We start from the raw sequence: 15,759 nt of genomic DNA, 5'->3' as shown, positions 1-15,759 counted from the left end.
TATAGTTAATATATTGCACTGCGGCAGTCTTATATACTGCTAGTGTCACTTGAACTTCAGATAAACACCTCTGTTGGATTTTTACCCTCCTCTTTCTTTTCCTTCTTCCTTCTCCATCTTGTAACTTCCAGATTTTGAATATGTAATTTGTGCCAGGCTTTGTGTTGGGCATTGCTTAAATATTACCACTTATCCTTTGAGTCAAAAATAAAGCTATTGAATTGAGTTGTCTTCCTTTTAGAGATGAAGAAACTAAGATTCGCAGAGGTAAAGTAGCTTCAAGGACTTCCTGTCCAATGATATTTTTCATGGTACTTAACCTCTTTAACTCTCAGTTGCTAATCTGATAATAAAGTAGTACACATTGTCTGCTAAAAGCTTACTATGTGATAGACTCTCTGCTAAGCACTTGATCTTTACAACAATTCTATGAGGCAGGTGTTATTACCCCATGTGATAAATAACAAAAATAAGGCTTAAAGAGGTAGAATTAATTATGTGAGAGCACAGGGCTAACAAATCAACAAACAGAAATCAGATGTGAGATACTTATATGATCCAAAGGCTAAAGGATTCAATGAAATAATCCATGTTAAATGCTTGAGAGAGGGTGCAGCATACAGAAAGTCTGCATTTCATCTTACCTTTTACTGTTAGTGGCAGCACCAGTAATTGAACTAAAACGTCTGACTTCAAGCATATGCCTAAGATCTAACATTGAATTCTATATAATTTGATTTGCAAGTGATTATTGCTGGTGAAATAAAACTCAAAGAGGTTTGTTCCCCTGCTTTTAATTGTTTTTTTATTTTTTTGGCCAACGATCCATAATTGACAATATTCTTATAGATTGCTACATAACTTTCTTTTACAAAATGACTATTATATTTGTGAATTGTTTATTGAAAATCATCTAATAACATCCAATTTTGAAGTCTTTATATAAACCTTACCCTATTTATAAATTTTTTCCATTGTGTCCCCTCTCTAAATTTTCTTAAGAATGACTATTTTGGATATTACTATATTTATTAAATGTGAATTTTCAGTTAACAGCTTAGCAATTGTCTAGTAAGCTTCTATGCAGATGACACAGGGAGTACAAAAGTCAGTAACTTGTAACTCCTGGAAGATACATGTAAGTAAAGCAATAATTTCACTTCAAAACAATAGGAACATGGTCAGGGTATGGAGTGCTGTGGGAGGAGAAAAAGTACAGGTATCCCAGTGCCAAGGGTGAGAAAAGGTTTTGGGGAGAAAGAATCTTCAGCAAAAAAAAAAAAAAAAATCTTCTATTCCAAAAAGAATATAATAAAGGTTTTCAAAAATTTACCAAAATGTAAGAGTGAATTCTTTACTAATTATTGGAATTAAGCATTACCTGATGGGAAAATATTGATGTTTCCATCTCATTTTCCTCTCTCTGTCTTTTGTTTTCCTTTTCCTTGGCTAAGTAACAAAACTATGTGCTTTCATGCTAAAAATTTCAGAATACCACAGAACAGCAACACATTGGACAATTAAATTTTTATATACTTTTTCTTTCCAACTTTAAAAATATTAAGGCAGGAAATTGTTCAACTATGAACTAGTGGAGGAAAAAAAAATCCTGGTAAAAAATGCTTGAGACTACAGTTTGTCCAAGTAATGATTATGAAATATGTCAAACTGCTCTAACATATTAAATGTTTATTGCAGAAAGTAGTAAAAGGAAATGACCTTTCTTGTCCAAAATATCAAAATAGTTTTTAATAATCTTAAAAAAATAAAAATTTCAAAGGATCATTGTTATGAATAGATAGGGGGGCTTTCTGAGACTTTACGTGGCTTGACTCTCCTAATTCATCATTTAAATATGTAACTCTGAGAAAAGCTGGGCACTTTCAGAAGTCACATTATTTTATAGCAGAAAATGGTGGGGGGGGGAGTGTAAGAAAAATAATTCAGAAATTCTGTTATGTATGTATATATTATTTTAAATCTTGAATCAGTCATACTTTATAAGGAACATAACTTGACAAACTATAGTAGGTTTTAATATGTGTACAAAATATGAATTTTCTGATCACTCAGATTTTAAAGTTAACTTGATAAGTTGAAGCACATACGGATTCTGCATTAAAATGTTAGGGTTTTATTTATTTTAATGTCTTTATAAAAACATAGAACAAGTTAATTTATGAATATAAATTTAAAATCTTAAATAATTTTAGCCATGATTTACCATTAATGATGTTAATTAAGAATGCAAGCATAGATTCGAATTAATTTATTATCCTATAACAATTTATTAATACACTACTAGGTCAAATAATTAAATCAGGACATTTAACAAAATTGACAATATATTTCTCATGTTTAATATAAAAAGATCTTATTAATTTCAGGATATATTTGTTCTTTTAAATGATAATTTACCTGGTATAGTCAACATCATTAGAAAAGTTGAACATTAAAAACATTTCCATTAAATTCAGAAATAATGCAAATATGTCTACCATTATAACTGCCATGTATATTACCTGTTTTACTGAAAATTTTGGCCACTAAACTAGAAGTAAAGTAAAAGAAAAAAAAAGTATATATAGAAAATTATGAACTAAATCCTATTTGACTGGCAAAAGAAAAATGTATTTAATATGTGATAAGATTTAAAATCAACACAAAAATATATGCAAAATACAAATGAAAAGTTTCCTCAAAAAATATTATATTTGGCCAAGAACCAGATGAAAAACATATAGCTTTACTAGTAACAAAAGACATACCTACCAAAACAGTGATTAATATTTTTCTAAAAATCATGAAGAGATAATAGCAGTTTTAGGTTGAACAGAACATAAAATGGGCATTCTCATATATTTCTGGTGGGACTATAAATTTAATTTTCTAGAAGGAATTTGGCCATATGTAACAAAATCTTTAAAAATATTTACTCTGCAGAGTTCCAATATACATAAATTTCAGTTTCCATAGTTTAGTTAGACAACACAATATTCCAACAGTATGGTTAAAATATTAGTTTTCATGGTATATTAATGGTGAGTAATTTTATAAAGTACAGATTTAGCTTCTGGCTCTTCAGTGTACAAATTACTATGGAAAGAATGAGTGCACATCATGATCAGTGACCAATCATGTCTCTTATTTCAGTCTGTTGGTGATTGGTTGGTACACATCCGTTGAGTTCATTCCTAAAGAGCTTGCAGTTGTGCTGCTTCCTAGTCTGTCAGGAATAAACCCATGTGACATTTCAGAAACAGGAATATGCAGAAAGGGGAATTGAGCGTTTCTTTCTTCACAGAAGATGTAGCTGACCGGTGCCACCATTTGAAAGACTCTGTATGTGCAGCGGATAAAAAGCTGCATTTTACATTTGTGTAAATATGAGCACAGTGGTTACGAGGAATAGGGTGAAGACGACACTGGAAGTGCAAAGATTAAAATGATGGAAGTTGGGCGGCAGCTGGATGGCTCAGTTGATTAAGTGTCTGACTCTTGATTTTGGCTCATGCCATGATTTCACAGTTTGTGGGTTCGAGCCCCTATTGGGGCTCTATGCTGACAGTGTGAAGCCTGCTTGGGATTCTCTGTCTCCTTCTGTCTCTGCTCTCACTGTCCCCACTCTCACTGTCTCTTTCTCTCTCTCTCTCTCAAAAATAAATAAAATAGGGGCGCCTGGGTGGCTCAGTTGGTTAAGCGTCCGACTTCAGCTCAGGTCATGATCTCGCGGTCCGTGAGTTCGAGTCCCGCGTTGGGCTCTGTGCTGACAGCTCAGAGCCTGGAGACTGTTTTGGATTCTGTGTCTCCCTCTCTCTCTGACCCTCCCCCATTCTTGCTGTCTCTCCCTGTCTCAAAAATAAATAAACATTAAAAAAAAATTAAAAATAAATAAATAAATAAAATAAACATTAAAAAAATGATGGATCCATACTTACAAAGCAATATGATAATTCACCAAGGCATAGAAAAGATGCTTGCTCAGAATGGAAAGTTATAGAGTTATAGGATAAGAAAGCAAACACTATTCAAGCTACTCAATTTTTTTTACAGGAAATACAATTTAATTCACAAAGTTTCAAATGTTAACTTACAGTCTACTAAGTGTTAGTTTATTATATTTTAAATCCCTTCATGTTTATGACTGATGGAACATTTTTAAAGTTTTACCTTCACTTATTCCTTCTTTGATGCTCTTCCTTTATGTAGATCTGAGTTTCTGACCTACAGTATTTTTCTTCTCTCTAAAGAAATTTGAACATTTCTTGTGAGACAGATCTACTGGCAACAAATTCCAATTTTTGTTTGTGTGAGAAAGTGATTATTTCTCCTTCACTTTTGAAGCATAATTTGGCAGGGTACAGAATTCTAGGTTGGTGACTTTTTTCTCTTGACACCTAGGCATTTCACTCTGCTCTCCTCTTACTTGCATGGTTTTTGAGAAGTTAGATGTAATTCTTTTGTGATTCTACAGGTCAGATGTTTTTAAAACTGTCTTCTTTCAGGATTTTTCCTTTATCTTTGATTTTTTATAGTTTAAAAACTCTGGGTCCAGGTACAGATTTTGCTGTCTTGTTTTGTTTAATTTCTTTTAATGTTTATATTTTTTTAGAGACAGAGAGACAGAGCATGAGCAGGGAAGAGGCAGAGAGAGAGGGAGACACAGAATCTGAAGCAGGCTCCAGGCTCTGAGCTGTCAGCACAGAGCCCAACATGGGGCTTGAAACCATGAACTGAGATCATGACCTGAGCTGAAGTAGGACGCTCAACTGACTGAGCCATCCAGGCACTCCTGTTTTGTTTTTTGTTTTTAGTATTTATCCTGCTTGGTGTTCTCTAAGCTTCCTGGATCTGTGGTTTGGTGTTTCACATTAAATTGAAGAAATTCTCAGTCATTATTGTTTCAGATATTTCTTCCATTCCTTTCTCTCTTAACCTTCTGGTGTTTCCATTATGTGTATGTTATACCTTTTATAGTTGTCCCATTGTCCTTGGCTTGTCTGTTTCTTTTTTTTCTTCAGTTTTTATTCTCTTTGCTTTTCAGTTTTTGAGGATTCTATTGATACATCATCTACCTCAGAAATTCCTTCCTCTGCTGAGTCCAATCTGTTAATAAGCTCATCAAAGAGAGTCTTCATTTCTGTTTGATCTTTAGCTTTTCTTTTTGTTTCTTTCTTAGGATTTCTATCTCTCTGCTTAAGTTGCCCATCTTTTCTTGCATGCTGTCTTCTTTATCCATCAGAGCCCTTGGCATTTTAATCACAGATATTTTAAATTCCTGGTCTGATAATTCCAACATCCCTGACATATCTGATTCTGATGCTTGCTCTTTCTTTTCAAACTGTGTGTGTGGCATGTTTTTTAATTTTTTTGGTTTTTTGTGGGGATTTTTGCCTTTAGTGTTCCTTGTAGTTTTTTCTTCATAGATAGAAGTGCCTGGTAAAAGCAACTGTTATATACAGGTGAACTGTGGGGGAAGTACTATATAGTCCTATGATTAGTCTTTTAGTGAGCCTGTGCTTCTGGGCTGTGAACTTCACATGTGCTTCTCTGTCTCTACCACCTATAGGTGGGCAGGATGTCTGGAGTGGGCTGGAGTTGAGTATTTCTCTTCTTGAAGTCGGTTTAGCTCAGAAAATTCCCCAGCAGGTTAGGCTATATTTAACTAATTTCTCCTGAGGGTAAATACCATTAAAAACAACAGTGAGGGGCACCTGGGTGGCTCAGTTGGTTAAGTGTCCAACTTTCACTCAGGTCATGATCTCATTCATGGTTCATGAGTTCGAGCCCCCACCCCCACCCCATTGGGCTTTCTGCTGTCAGCACAGAGCCTACTTCAGATTCTCTGTCTCCCTCTCTTTTTGCCCCTCTTCTGCTTTCTCTATCTCTTTTTCTGCCTGAAATAAATAAATACATTTTGAAAAGAGCAGTGAGCACTAATTTATTTCAAAATTACTCCCTCTCCCTCTTTCTGCCAGAAGCATTAGGAAATATTCTCCTGATATTTACTATGAGAACCTGGTCAGGCTCCTGGAGGTAAATGCCACAAAATGGTTGGGAGCACCCTTTGTAACTAGGTCCCCTTGGAGACGTCATTTCTCAGACGTATTGCTATTGAATCTCCAGCAAATTGTTAAGTACAGATACGTCTTCATTTTTCCCCTGAAACTGGTTCCCATGGAGTCTTCTGCTGGTGAGTCTCTGCTTTTGTCACTGAGACTCCCTGTATCTGTCAGTCTGCTTTTTCAACCTTGGGGACAGCTGTTTGTCCCATTTTTCCCCTTAGAGATCCAAGAAGAGTTGGTGATTTTTCAGTCTGTTCAGCTTGTTACTTGTTAGGATGGAGTGGTGACTCCAGGCTCTTTACTTATGGAACCTAAAACTGGAAGCCAAATTTTAATGTTTTGACAAAAAAATTAAAGATTATGGAACAATCATAAACTTTTCCCACTGGTTATTCACACCATTTTGCATAATTTCAGCTTGTATGCACACTTTAATTTCATACTACCTATAATATGCTAATTTCTGATTTATAAAACATTTTTTCAAAAACAATTTTTTCTTGCTTTTAACTCTTTGATGTTAGTTTTACGTCTAGTGAAAGTGCCTGATATATAAATCTAAAGACAAAAATCACTTTTTTATATTTCTTTATTGTTCCGTTACTTTATTGTTTCAGTGTGATCACTGCTTGCCTCTTTATAATGATAAGCCTTTCCGCCAAGGTGATCAAGTTCATGCTTTCAACTGCAAACCTTGTCAATGCAACAACCATTCCAGAAGCTGCCACTACAACATCTCAGTGGACCCATTTCCATTTGAGCACCACAGAGGAGGTGGAGGGGTCTGTGATGATTGTGAACATAACACCACAGGTAACTAGCAATCATAGATAACAAATAACCAAGGCTGATTTGGCCTTTGAGGTCCATGTGCTTCTTCATACAATGCAATCATTTTAAATTATGTTATTGCTATCTTACTTAAGAAAGTGCCTTGATATGATTTCACTCATATGTGGAATTTAAGAAACGAAACAATGAGCAAAGGGAGAGAGAGAGAGAGAGAGAGAGAGAGAGAGAGAGAGAGAGAGAGAAACCAAGAAAAAGACTCTTAACTATTGAGAACAAACTGATAGTTCCCAAAGGGGAGGTGGGTGGGAGAATGGGTTAATTAAATAAGTGATGGGGATTAAGGAGGGCACTTGTTGTGATGAGCACTACGGAAGTGTTGAATCACTATATTGTACTGGAAACTAATATTGCAGTGTATATTAACTAACTGGAATTTAAATAAAAACTTAAAGAAATGGTACTTGTAGGTTTGAAAACTAAAGCTTGTTTAGTTTTCTAAATAATCAGGTAGTTTTCAGAAACACACTCAAATCTTAGACTATATCTTTTCAAGACAGTTTTATTTTTTTAAAGTACATGTCATTTTATTAAACCATGAGTATATTTTAGAAAACTCAGGAAATATTAGTTTGAATATGTATACCCTTAAAATAAGTTTCTTTGTGTGACCTTGATCTTCCATTATGTCTGGATTTGCATGTAGTGCCGTTTATATTCACTCAAAATTGGCCTGAATCTGGTAATCTGGGAATACTCTTTTTAAAAATGCTCATGAAACAAAGAAGATGATTATCAAAATCTTGTTATAAAATGAGATAGCAGGACACCTGGGTGGCTCAGTCAGTTAAGCATCTGGCTCTTGATTTCAACTCAGGTCATGATCTCACAGTTATGAGACTGAGCCTCATGTCTGCCCTGTCAGCTCAGAGCCTGCTAGGAATTCTCTCTCTCCCTCTCTCTCTTCCCCCCTCCCCTGCTCATGCTCTCTCTTTCTCAAAATAAATAAATAAAAAAAAAAACCTTAAAAAACATATAGCACTTTGACTTTTCATTGAAAATTACCATTTTCTGATGGGCTCGTAAATTAAAAGCAGAAATAGGAAACATCTCAATTTGCAAAATAAAATGGTCCAACTCTGATGGATTTGAAAGTGTGCCACCCTGAAGCATGAATGAATTTATTGGATAATTACTGATGACCTAAAATATCACGAGAACGTGGCTAGGTGCTAGGAATATAACGATGAAAAAGATGAATTTTTCTGTCTTTCTGTGGATTATTATATAGTAGGAAAGGCACTCTATTTTTTTAATGTTTACTTCTGAGAGAGAGAGAGAGAGAGAGAGAGAGAGAGAGAGAGAGAGAAAGAAAGGAAGGAGCAGAGAGAGAGGGAGACACAGAATCCTAAGCAGACTCCAGGCTCTGAGCTGTCAGGCCAGAATCCAATGCAGCATGTGAACCCCCAGACTGTGAGATCATGACCTGAGCCGAAGTTGGATGCTTAACTGACTGAGCCACCCAGATGCCCCTGAAAGGCGCACTATTGAAGGAACAATTATAAACTTGTCTGAGGAGTGCTAAGATAGGGCAAATGTAGTAGGAGCTAACCAGGTGGAGGAGTGAGGAGGAGAATTAGGGAGTTGACAAAGATTTCTAGTAAGAGATACAGATGTGCAATGGCCTAGAGGAGGGAGAAACATGGCACCCTGAAAGAACTGATGTAAGGGAAGATGGGAGAGAGTAAGTAAAGGTGCTAAGATGGAAGTCAGGGGCCAGATCTGGAAGACTGTATAAACTGTGCTAAGGAGTTTGGCTTCTATCCTCAGGTTAATAGAAGGTATTTTATAGGAAAGGGACATAAAAAGTTTCGTGTTTATAACCAACCTGGTTATAAAGTTGAGAAGAATTGGAGAGAGCCAAAAGTGGTTTGGGATACTGCAGTAGTCCAGGTAAGAAAGAATTCTAGAGTACATTTGAGATCATGTGGATATAGAGAATTGGATCCAAGAGATATTTGGAATGGAAAGGGACTGTGTTTTCTGAGCAAAAGTGTAGGGTGTAGATAAGGCAAAGAAAGAGTCAAGTTGCAATTCTAACATTCCAGTTTGAGTAGGAGGGTCAATGTTGGTGCTAACCATTGAGATAGGAAACACAAGAGGTTCAGAGAAGCTTAGGGAGAAGATGGCAAGTTCTGTTTTGGAAATATTCACAGTGTTTCCCAAGAGATAAGAGAAACTCTTGCGGGCAATTGGAAACACAGTTTTGAAGCTCCTTTCTCAAAAAGAGCCTTTTGTGATGCCTCAGGACAGATCAGTATCATCTATACACTTTAGTGGCACCTTATGTTTATCACAATTGGTAAATGCATATTTATTCCTGTAATTGTTTAATTAGAATTCATTTTACCCACCAGACTGTAAGAAAGCTCTATGAAAGGGTACAATGTGTATTTGGCCTGCTACTGTATTCCTCAGCATTTAGCTCAGTGTTTGAAACATGGTAATCACTCAATAAATATTCATTGAATGATAAATAAAGAAATTTCTAGATTAAAGATAGAAATTTGGGAGTCATCAGCATATGCAAATAGATATATTCTAGAAATATTATAAATCCATTTAATTTTTAATTAGTCCATGGCCAATATCCATCAGGATGTGTTTTTTACTTGATTAAGTTATTTCTATAGTCTTTTGATATTGAGCCAATTTCAACAATATTTGAACAGAGTGCATAATGTTTAAGGGGGAATTGATAGTCTTGAGTTTTATTTCAGCTCCTTTCAGTGATCTTATATACTACTCACATTTACTTTAGAAGCTCCCTGAAGTTTAAGTTTTTTCTTATATAAAATGTCAAGAGAAAATTTCTAAATAATAAATTGTAAACTATGGGAATTACCTCATATTTCTAACATGTCAGTCTATTCTAATATTTAATATGAAACGTATTTGGTATATCTAAACATAATAAATTTATATTTTGGTATTTGAAATAAAAAAATAATGGCAATAAGCAGCAGAAACTTTTGCTTTTAATAATGTTAATATAGAATAATAAATTATATTTGGAACAGTGTCCTTTTTTTTAAACAAGATTTAGTGCTTGAATAATATTTCCAATACTGCACACATACTTGCTTCCAACTGTATGGCCATCACCTACCACACATATAAACATTTCTCATATTTGATTTAGATTAAGTGCCTAGTCCTAGAAATAAAGAAAAGTTTTAAATTTGGAAGCAAAGTCTTTCAAAATGGATGGGCCCCAACAAAGCAGAGCTTTTTAGAAGTGTGGTATTACATAACAGATGGGCGTTTAATGAAGTAAAGCACAGTTTGTAACAGGTTCATTGTTTCATATGCTCTGGATCACTAAATTGGCAGGTAGAGATGAAAGGTGCATTAAAATGGACGTCCCGAAAATTATAGAATTCCCTCAAAGGAATACAGTCTTTAATTTTGAATTATGCAGCTGATTTTAATGAATTGGAAGTCATAATGCATAACCTTTCCCTGCCGCAGGAAGGAACTGTGAGCTGTGTAAGGATTACTTTTTCCGCCAAGTTGGTGCAGATACTTCCGCCGTAGATGTTTGCAAACCCTGTGATTGTGATAAAACGGGCACTAGAAACAGTGACCTCCTTTGTGATGAGGTGAGTTCTGAGTATTGAAGGTAAATAATTGCTCATTTTCAGAAATTAATTTGGGAGATGTTCTACCAGTGACATGGAGGTCTGTATTTATCAGGAAGTCCTCTGTGTGTGTTTGCTTTTCTTGGAGATGGCTGCTCTAGAAGTGTTTCTGTGTAACTTTTAACAGGACATACAAGGCTGCTTAGGTGGTCCTTTGCATATATGAAAGGTTCATTTTATTTTTAATTTTAAAATTGTCGAAAATATTGAGGGGGAGGGGATTCCAAGTAAACTAGGAAGTAATTGAGTATATGTCTTGGCGTTATGGGTGAGTTAATACTAATAAAAGGTATTAATTAAACAACAGTTTTCCTCCCAAATTCCATAGAAGATAGTATAACAAAGGTCACACATAGCTCCACATGAAAATTATGATAGCCCTACTTGTAAATTTCTTGTTCCAACCTTCTCTCTTGATGATACAATGAATTTTTATGATTTTATCCATTTTTCTTACCAACATCACAAGTACCGATGTTTGACCTACGTGAACACAGGTGCTAACTGACCTGGGCCTATAAATCCTGCCTCAAGTCAGAAAAAGCAGCTCCATATTTAAATGTGGTATCTTCAGCTACAGCTTTTGACCTGTTGTGATAATACTAACACATAATAATATATAAAGGGCAAATTTCCTTTAAAGAATCATTTCAGGGGTGCCCGGGTCCTCAGTTGATTAAGCGTCTGACTTGGCTCAGGTCATAATCTCACAGTCAGTGAGTTTGAGCCCTGGGTTAGGCTCTGTGCTGGCAGCTGGGAGCCTGGGTCCTGCTTCGAATTCTGTGTCTTTCTCCCTCCCTCTCTCTCTCTCTCTCCCCCTCCCTTATGCTCTGTCTCTGTCTCTCAAAAATGAATAAACATTAAAAAATTAAAAAGAATCAATTCAGTGACTGTATTAATTTTTAATAATTACATAGGGGTGTCTGGCTGGCTCAGTAGGTTAAGCATCAATCTCTTGATTTCAGCTCAGGTCATGATCTCAAAGTTTATGGGTTCCAGCTACATATCAGGCTCTTTGCTGTCAGCTCAGAGGCTGCTTTGGATCCTCTGTCCCCCACTCTCTCTGCACCTACCCTGCTCACACTCTCTTCCTCTCAATAATAAACATTTAAAAAAGTTGTTTAAACAATTACATATTCCCTTGTAAATAATTGAGAATGCCCTGGATGGTAATGTAAGCCCACTATATGGTTAAAGAAAAAAAAAATAAGCTACAGCACGAAGATACTAAGTTCAAGGCAAAATATATTGGTCATAAAACTTTCAGCATACATTATAAACTGCTTTAACAAATAAAAGCCAAATATAAAGTAGGCCAAAATGGCAATTTGAAAACTTCAGAGTGACTGTAGTGTGTTAATAAAAGAGCATTATATGTTTTACTGGAAGGTTGAAGAGTCTTTTGACAAAGACAATTTCTACAATTTTTTTATTTTTTGATTTTGAGGAACTATTTTCTGAGAAAGTCTTATCACAATTTTATACATTTTGATCAGTAAAATCTGACTGTCTTTATTTACACAGCTCCTCTTTACAAATCTGCCATAATTTTTAGCATGTATATATTTTGCTTGATATTCACATTTCCACTCAAAGATTGACATATCTTTTAAGATCTCTCACCAACCACAGAATTATAGAACATTTTGAAATCACTTTTGTTTATGTTACCCCATATTATTTTTATTAAAGCCTTTATGATAATTTCCTTCTTTGTCTCTTTCTGTCCAACATATATGGAACAGTTTCAGTAATATAATTAGCACCCAATAAATATTTATTTAAAAAATGTACAGTGATTGAAGGGAGATTTTGTCTGAGTACTGATCTCACAGTCAGATGGTCATTTAGAATGGTTATCACAACGTGAGCATTATGTAAAATTTTCACTTAAATAATTTTTTTCTCTCTGAAGATCCAAGGTCATGTGACTTTGGTATATAGTATTGAAAAACTGTGAACTAAAGTTCTACTTCCTGAAGTCTCATTTACATGTCTGTTTCTATAAAAAATTCACTTCAATTATAATAATATACATATGCTAGACATAAAAAAATGGTAAAACTTATACCATGCGAAAATTAATCAAAAGATAGCAAGAATGACTATATTGACTGACTATATTAATATCAGGTAATGTGGAATACAAATAAAATTTCCACAGAGATAGTATGTAATGAGAAAGGATCAATTAAGCAAGAAGACATAGAAATTCTAAATGTGTATGTACTAAACAGTAGAGCTGCAATATATGTGAAGAAAAACTGAGAGAAATCTCTAAAAAAATACAAAAGAAACTTCAACACCTCTCTCTCAAAAATTGATAGAATAAAAAAAAATTATCAAGAATATACAACTTAACAATGTCTTCAGCCAACAAGATCTGACATATAATGAACAATCCACTCAACAACAGCAGAATACATATATATTGCACATATACCAAGATATCCTGGGACATAGAGAAAACTTTAATAATTTTTTTAATTAAATAAATGTTTTTAATATTTATTTATTTTTGAGAGAGATAGAGACAGAATGCAAGTGGGTTAGGGGCAGAGAGAGAGGAAGACAGAGAATCCGAAGCAGGCTCCAGGCTCTGAGCTGTCAGCACAGAGCCTGACGCGGGGCTCAAACTCACGGGCCGGAAGATCATGATCTGAGCCTGACGCTTAACTGACTGAGCCACCCAGGCGCCCCAAAACTTCAATAAATTTAAAAGAACTGAAACCTGGAGCACCTGGGTGGCTCGGTCGGTTAAGCATCTGACTTTGCCTCAGGTCATGATCTCCTGGTTTGTGAGTTCGAGCACCACATAGGGCTCTGTGCTGACAGCTTAAAGCCTGGAACCTGCTTCGGATTCTGCCTCTCCCTCTCTCTCTGTCCCTCCCCCGCTCACACACTGTGTGTCTCTCTCTCTCTCTCTCTCTCTCTCTCTCTCTCTCTCTCTCAAAGATAAATAAACTTTAAAAAAATAAATAAATAAAAGAGTTGAAACCATAGAGTATATCCTTCAACCACAATGGAGTCAGAGTAGAAATCAAAAACAGGTAAACAAAAATCTCCAATCACTTGGAAACCACACAACACAGTTCTAAATTATTCATGGGTCAAAGAGGAAGTCTCAAAGGAAATGTAAAAAGACAGTCAACTGAATGGTGATAAAAATACAAAATATTAAAATTTTTGGATGCATGGAAAGCAGTGATACAAGGGAATTTTATACCGTTCAGTGCTTACTTTAGAAAACACAGATTCTCAAATCAATAATCTGAACTGCCACTTCAAGAAATAAAAAGAAGACTGAGATAATCTCAAAGCAAGCAGAATAAGTGAAATCATAAAGCTAAGAGCAGAAATCAATAAAATGTAAACAGAAAAAACAATAGAGAAAATCAGTGAAAAAAATGAATCTTTGGAAAGATACAATTTACAAGCATCTTCCAAGACTGACAAAGAATAAAGAGAAAGCACAGATTACTAACAGCAGAAATGAAACAAGAAGTGTAACTACAGAATCTTGCAGACGTTAAAGAATAATAAGGAAATACCACCAATAACTCTATACATTTTATAGCTGTCGTGAGATGGAGCACTTCCTAAAAAAGTACATATTACCTGCTCACCCAATATGAAATTCATAATTTGAATAGCCCTACAAGTATTAAAGAATTTGAATTCATACTTTAAAATTTACTAAAAAAGAAATTCCCAAGCCCAGAGAATTTCACTATAAAATTCTACCAAACATTTAGAGTAATTAAAATAAGGTCTGTAGCTACCACAAGGTTGAAGAGGAAGAGTGACTTCCTAACTCATTTCAAGAAAGTATTATCCTCATATCAAAACTAGACAGAGACAGTACATAAAAAGAAAACCACAGACTAATATCCCACAGGAATAGAGAAGCCAAAATCTTAACAAACTTAGCAAGTAGATATTCAGCAATATTAAAAAAAACACACACAGAGGCCATTGTATTTGGAGGAATGCAATGCTTGTTCAATATTTGAAAATCAAACAGTGCATTATACCTTATTCACAGGCGAAAGGAAAAAAATTACATACTCATATTATGGATGTAGAAATATATTTGACAAAATTCTGCACCAATTCATGACAAAAATTCTCAGAAAACTAGGAAAAGAGACGTTCAACTTGAAAATGAACATGTCCAGAACAATACATACCTACAGCTAACATTCTACTTATATATGAAAAAGTGAATACTTTCACCTAAGAATGGGAACAAGACAAAGATGTCCACTTTCATTACTTGTATTCAGCATAGCACTGGAAGGTCTAGCCAGTACAGCAAAGCAAGAAAAGGAAACAGGAGACATACTGATCAGAAAGGAAAAAATAAAACTGTTCTGCTTTGCATATAACACAATGACCCATATAGAAAATCCCAATGAATGTACCAAAAAAAAAAAAAAACCCAAAAAACCCAAAAACAAAAACAGAAAAAAAATACTTCTAGAATTATGAAGTGAATTCAGTAAAATTTCAGGATATAAGACCAACATACAAAAAATCAGTGTATTCCCATATGTGAAAAATGAATATATAGACACAGAAATAAAAATGTAATACTATTTGCAGTTGCTCAAAGTGTCTAGGTTTACTATGCCAAACCCCGAATGATGCTGATAAAATAAAGCAAAGAATATCTGAATAGATGGAAAGCCAATATGTGTCCATGGGTTGGAAGATTCAACACAGTAAAGGTATCAACTCTTTTCAAAGTAATATATAAATTATTACAGAAAATTCCTATTAAAACCCCAGAAACTTTTTTGTAGATATGGATAGAAAGATGCTAAAATTTATATGGAAATAGTATAAAACATAGTATTTTAAATATTTTTTTTACTATTTTATATTTATATATTACAGATAAAATATAGAATTTGCATATAAGTTTTAGAATACCTAAAATTTGGAATAGCTAATTAAGCTAATTAACTTCAAAATGGGGAATAAAATGGGAGGAATCACTCTACCTGACTTCAGGGCTTATTGTATAGTCATACTAATCAAGATTGTGTGGTATTGGAGGAAGTGTAGACAAATGGATCATTGTAATAGAATAGAGAAATCATATATAGTCCCACATAAATATGACTAACCAATTTTTGGTGAAGACATAAAAGAAAGTCAGTGGAGGAACGATGGTCTTTTAACAAATACCCCTTCAGCAT

The 15,759-nt window shown here is 34.6% G+C and overlaps 1 protein-coding gene across 1 annotated transcript in view; it reads left to right on the top strand.

Moving 5' to 3' along the window:
* The window catches only part of USH2A (usherin), a 767,091-nt gene that overhangs the window by 141,870 nt on the left and 609,462 nt on the right, over positions 1–15,759 (top strand). The window contains exons 11-12 of the mRNA XM_042976063.1: positions 6,683–6,878; positions 10,386–10,516. Coding sequence (XP_042831997.1) covers positions 6,683–6,878; positions 10,386–10,516 — 327 coding nt within the window. The remainder of the gene's footprint in view (positions 1–6,682; positions 6,879–10,385; positions 10,517–15,759) is intronic.

This window comes from Panthera tigris, chromosome F3 (genome assembly GCF_018350195.1).
Source record: "Panthera tigris isolate Pti1 chromosome F3, P.tigris_Pti1_mat1.1, whole genome shotgun sequence".
Lineage (NCBI taxonomy): Eukaryota > Metazoa > Chordata > Mammalia > Carnivora > Felidae > Panthera > Panthera tigris.
Note: the sequence above shows the minus strand (reverse complement) of the source record. Positions and strands in the feature narration are given on the sequence as shown.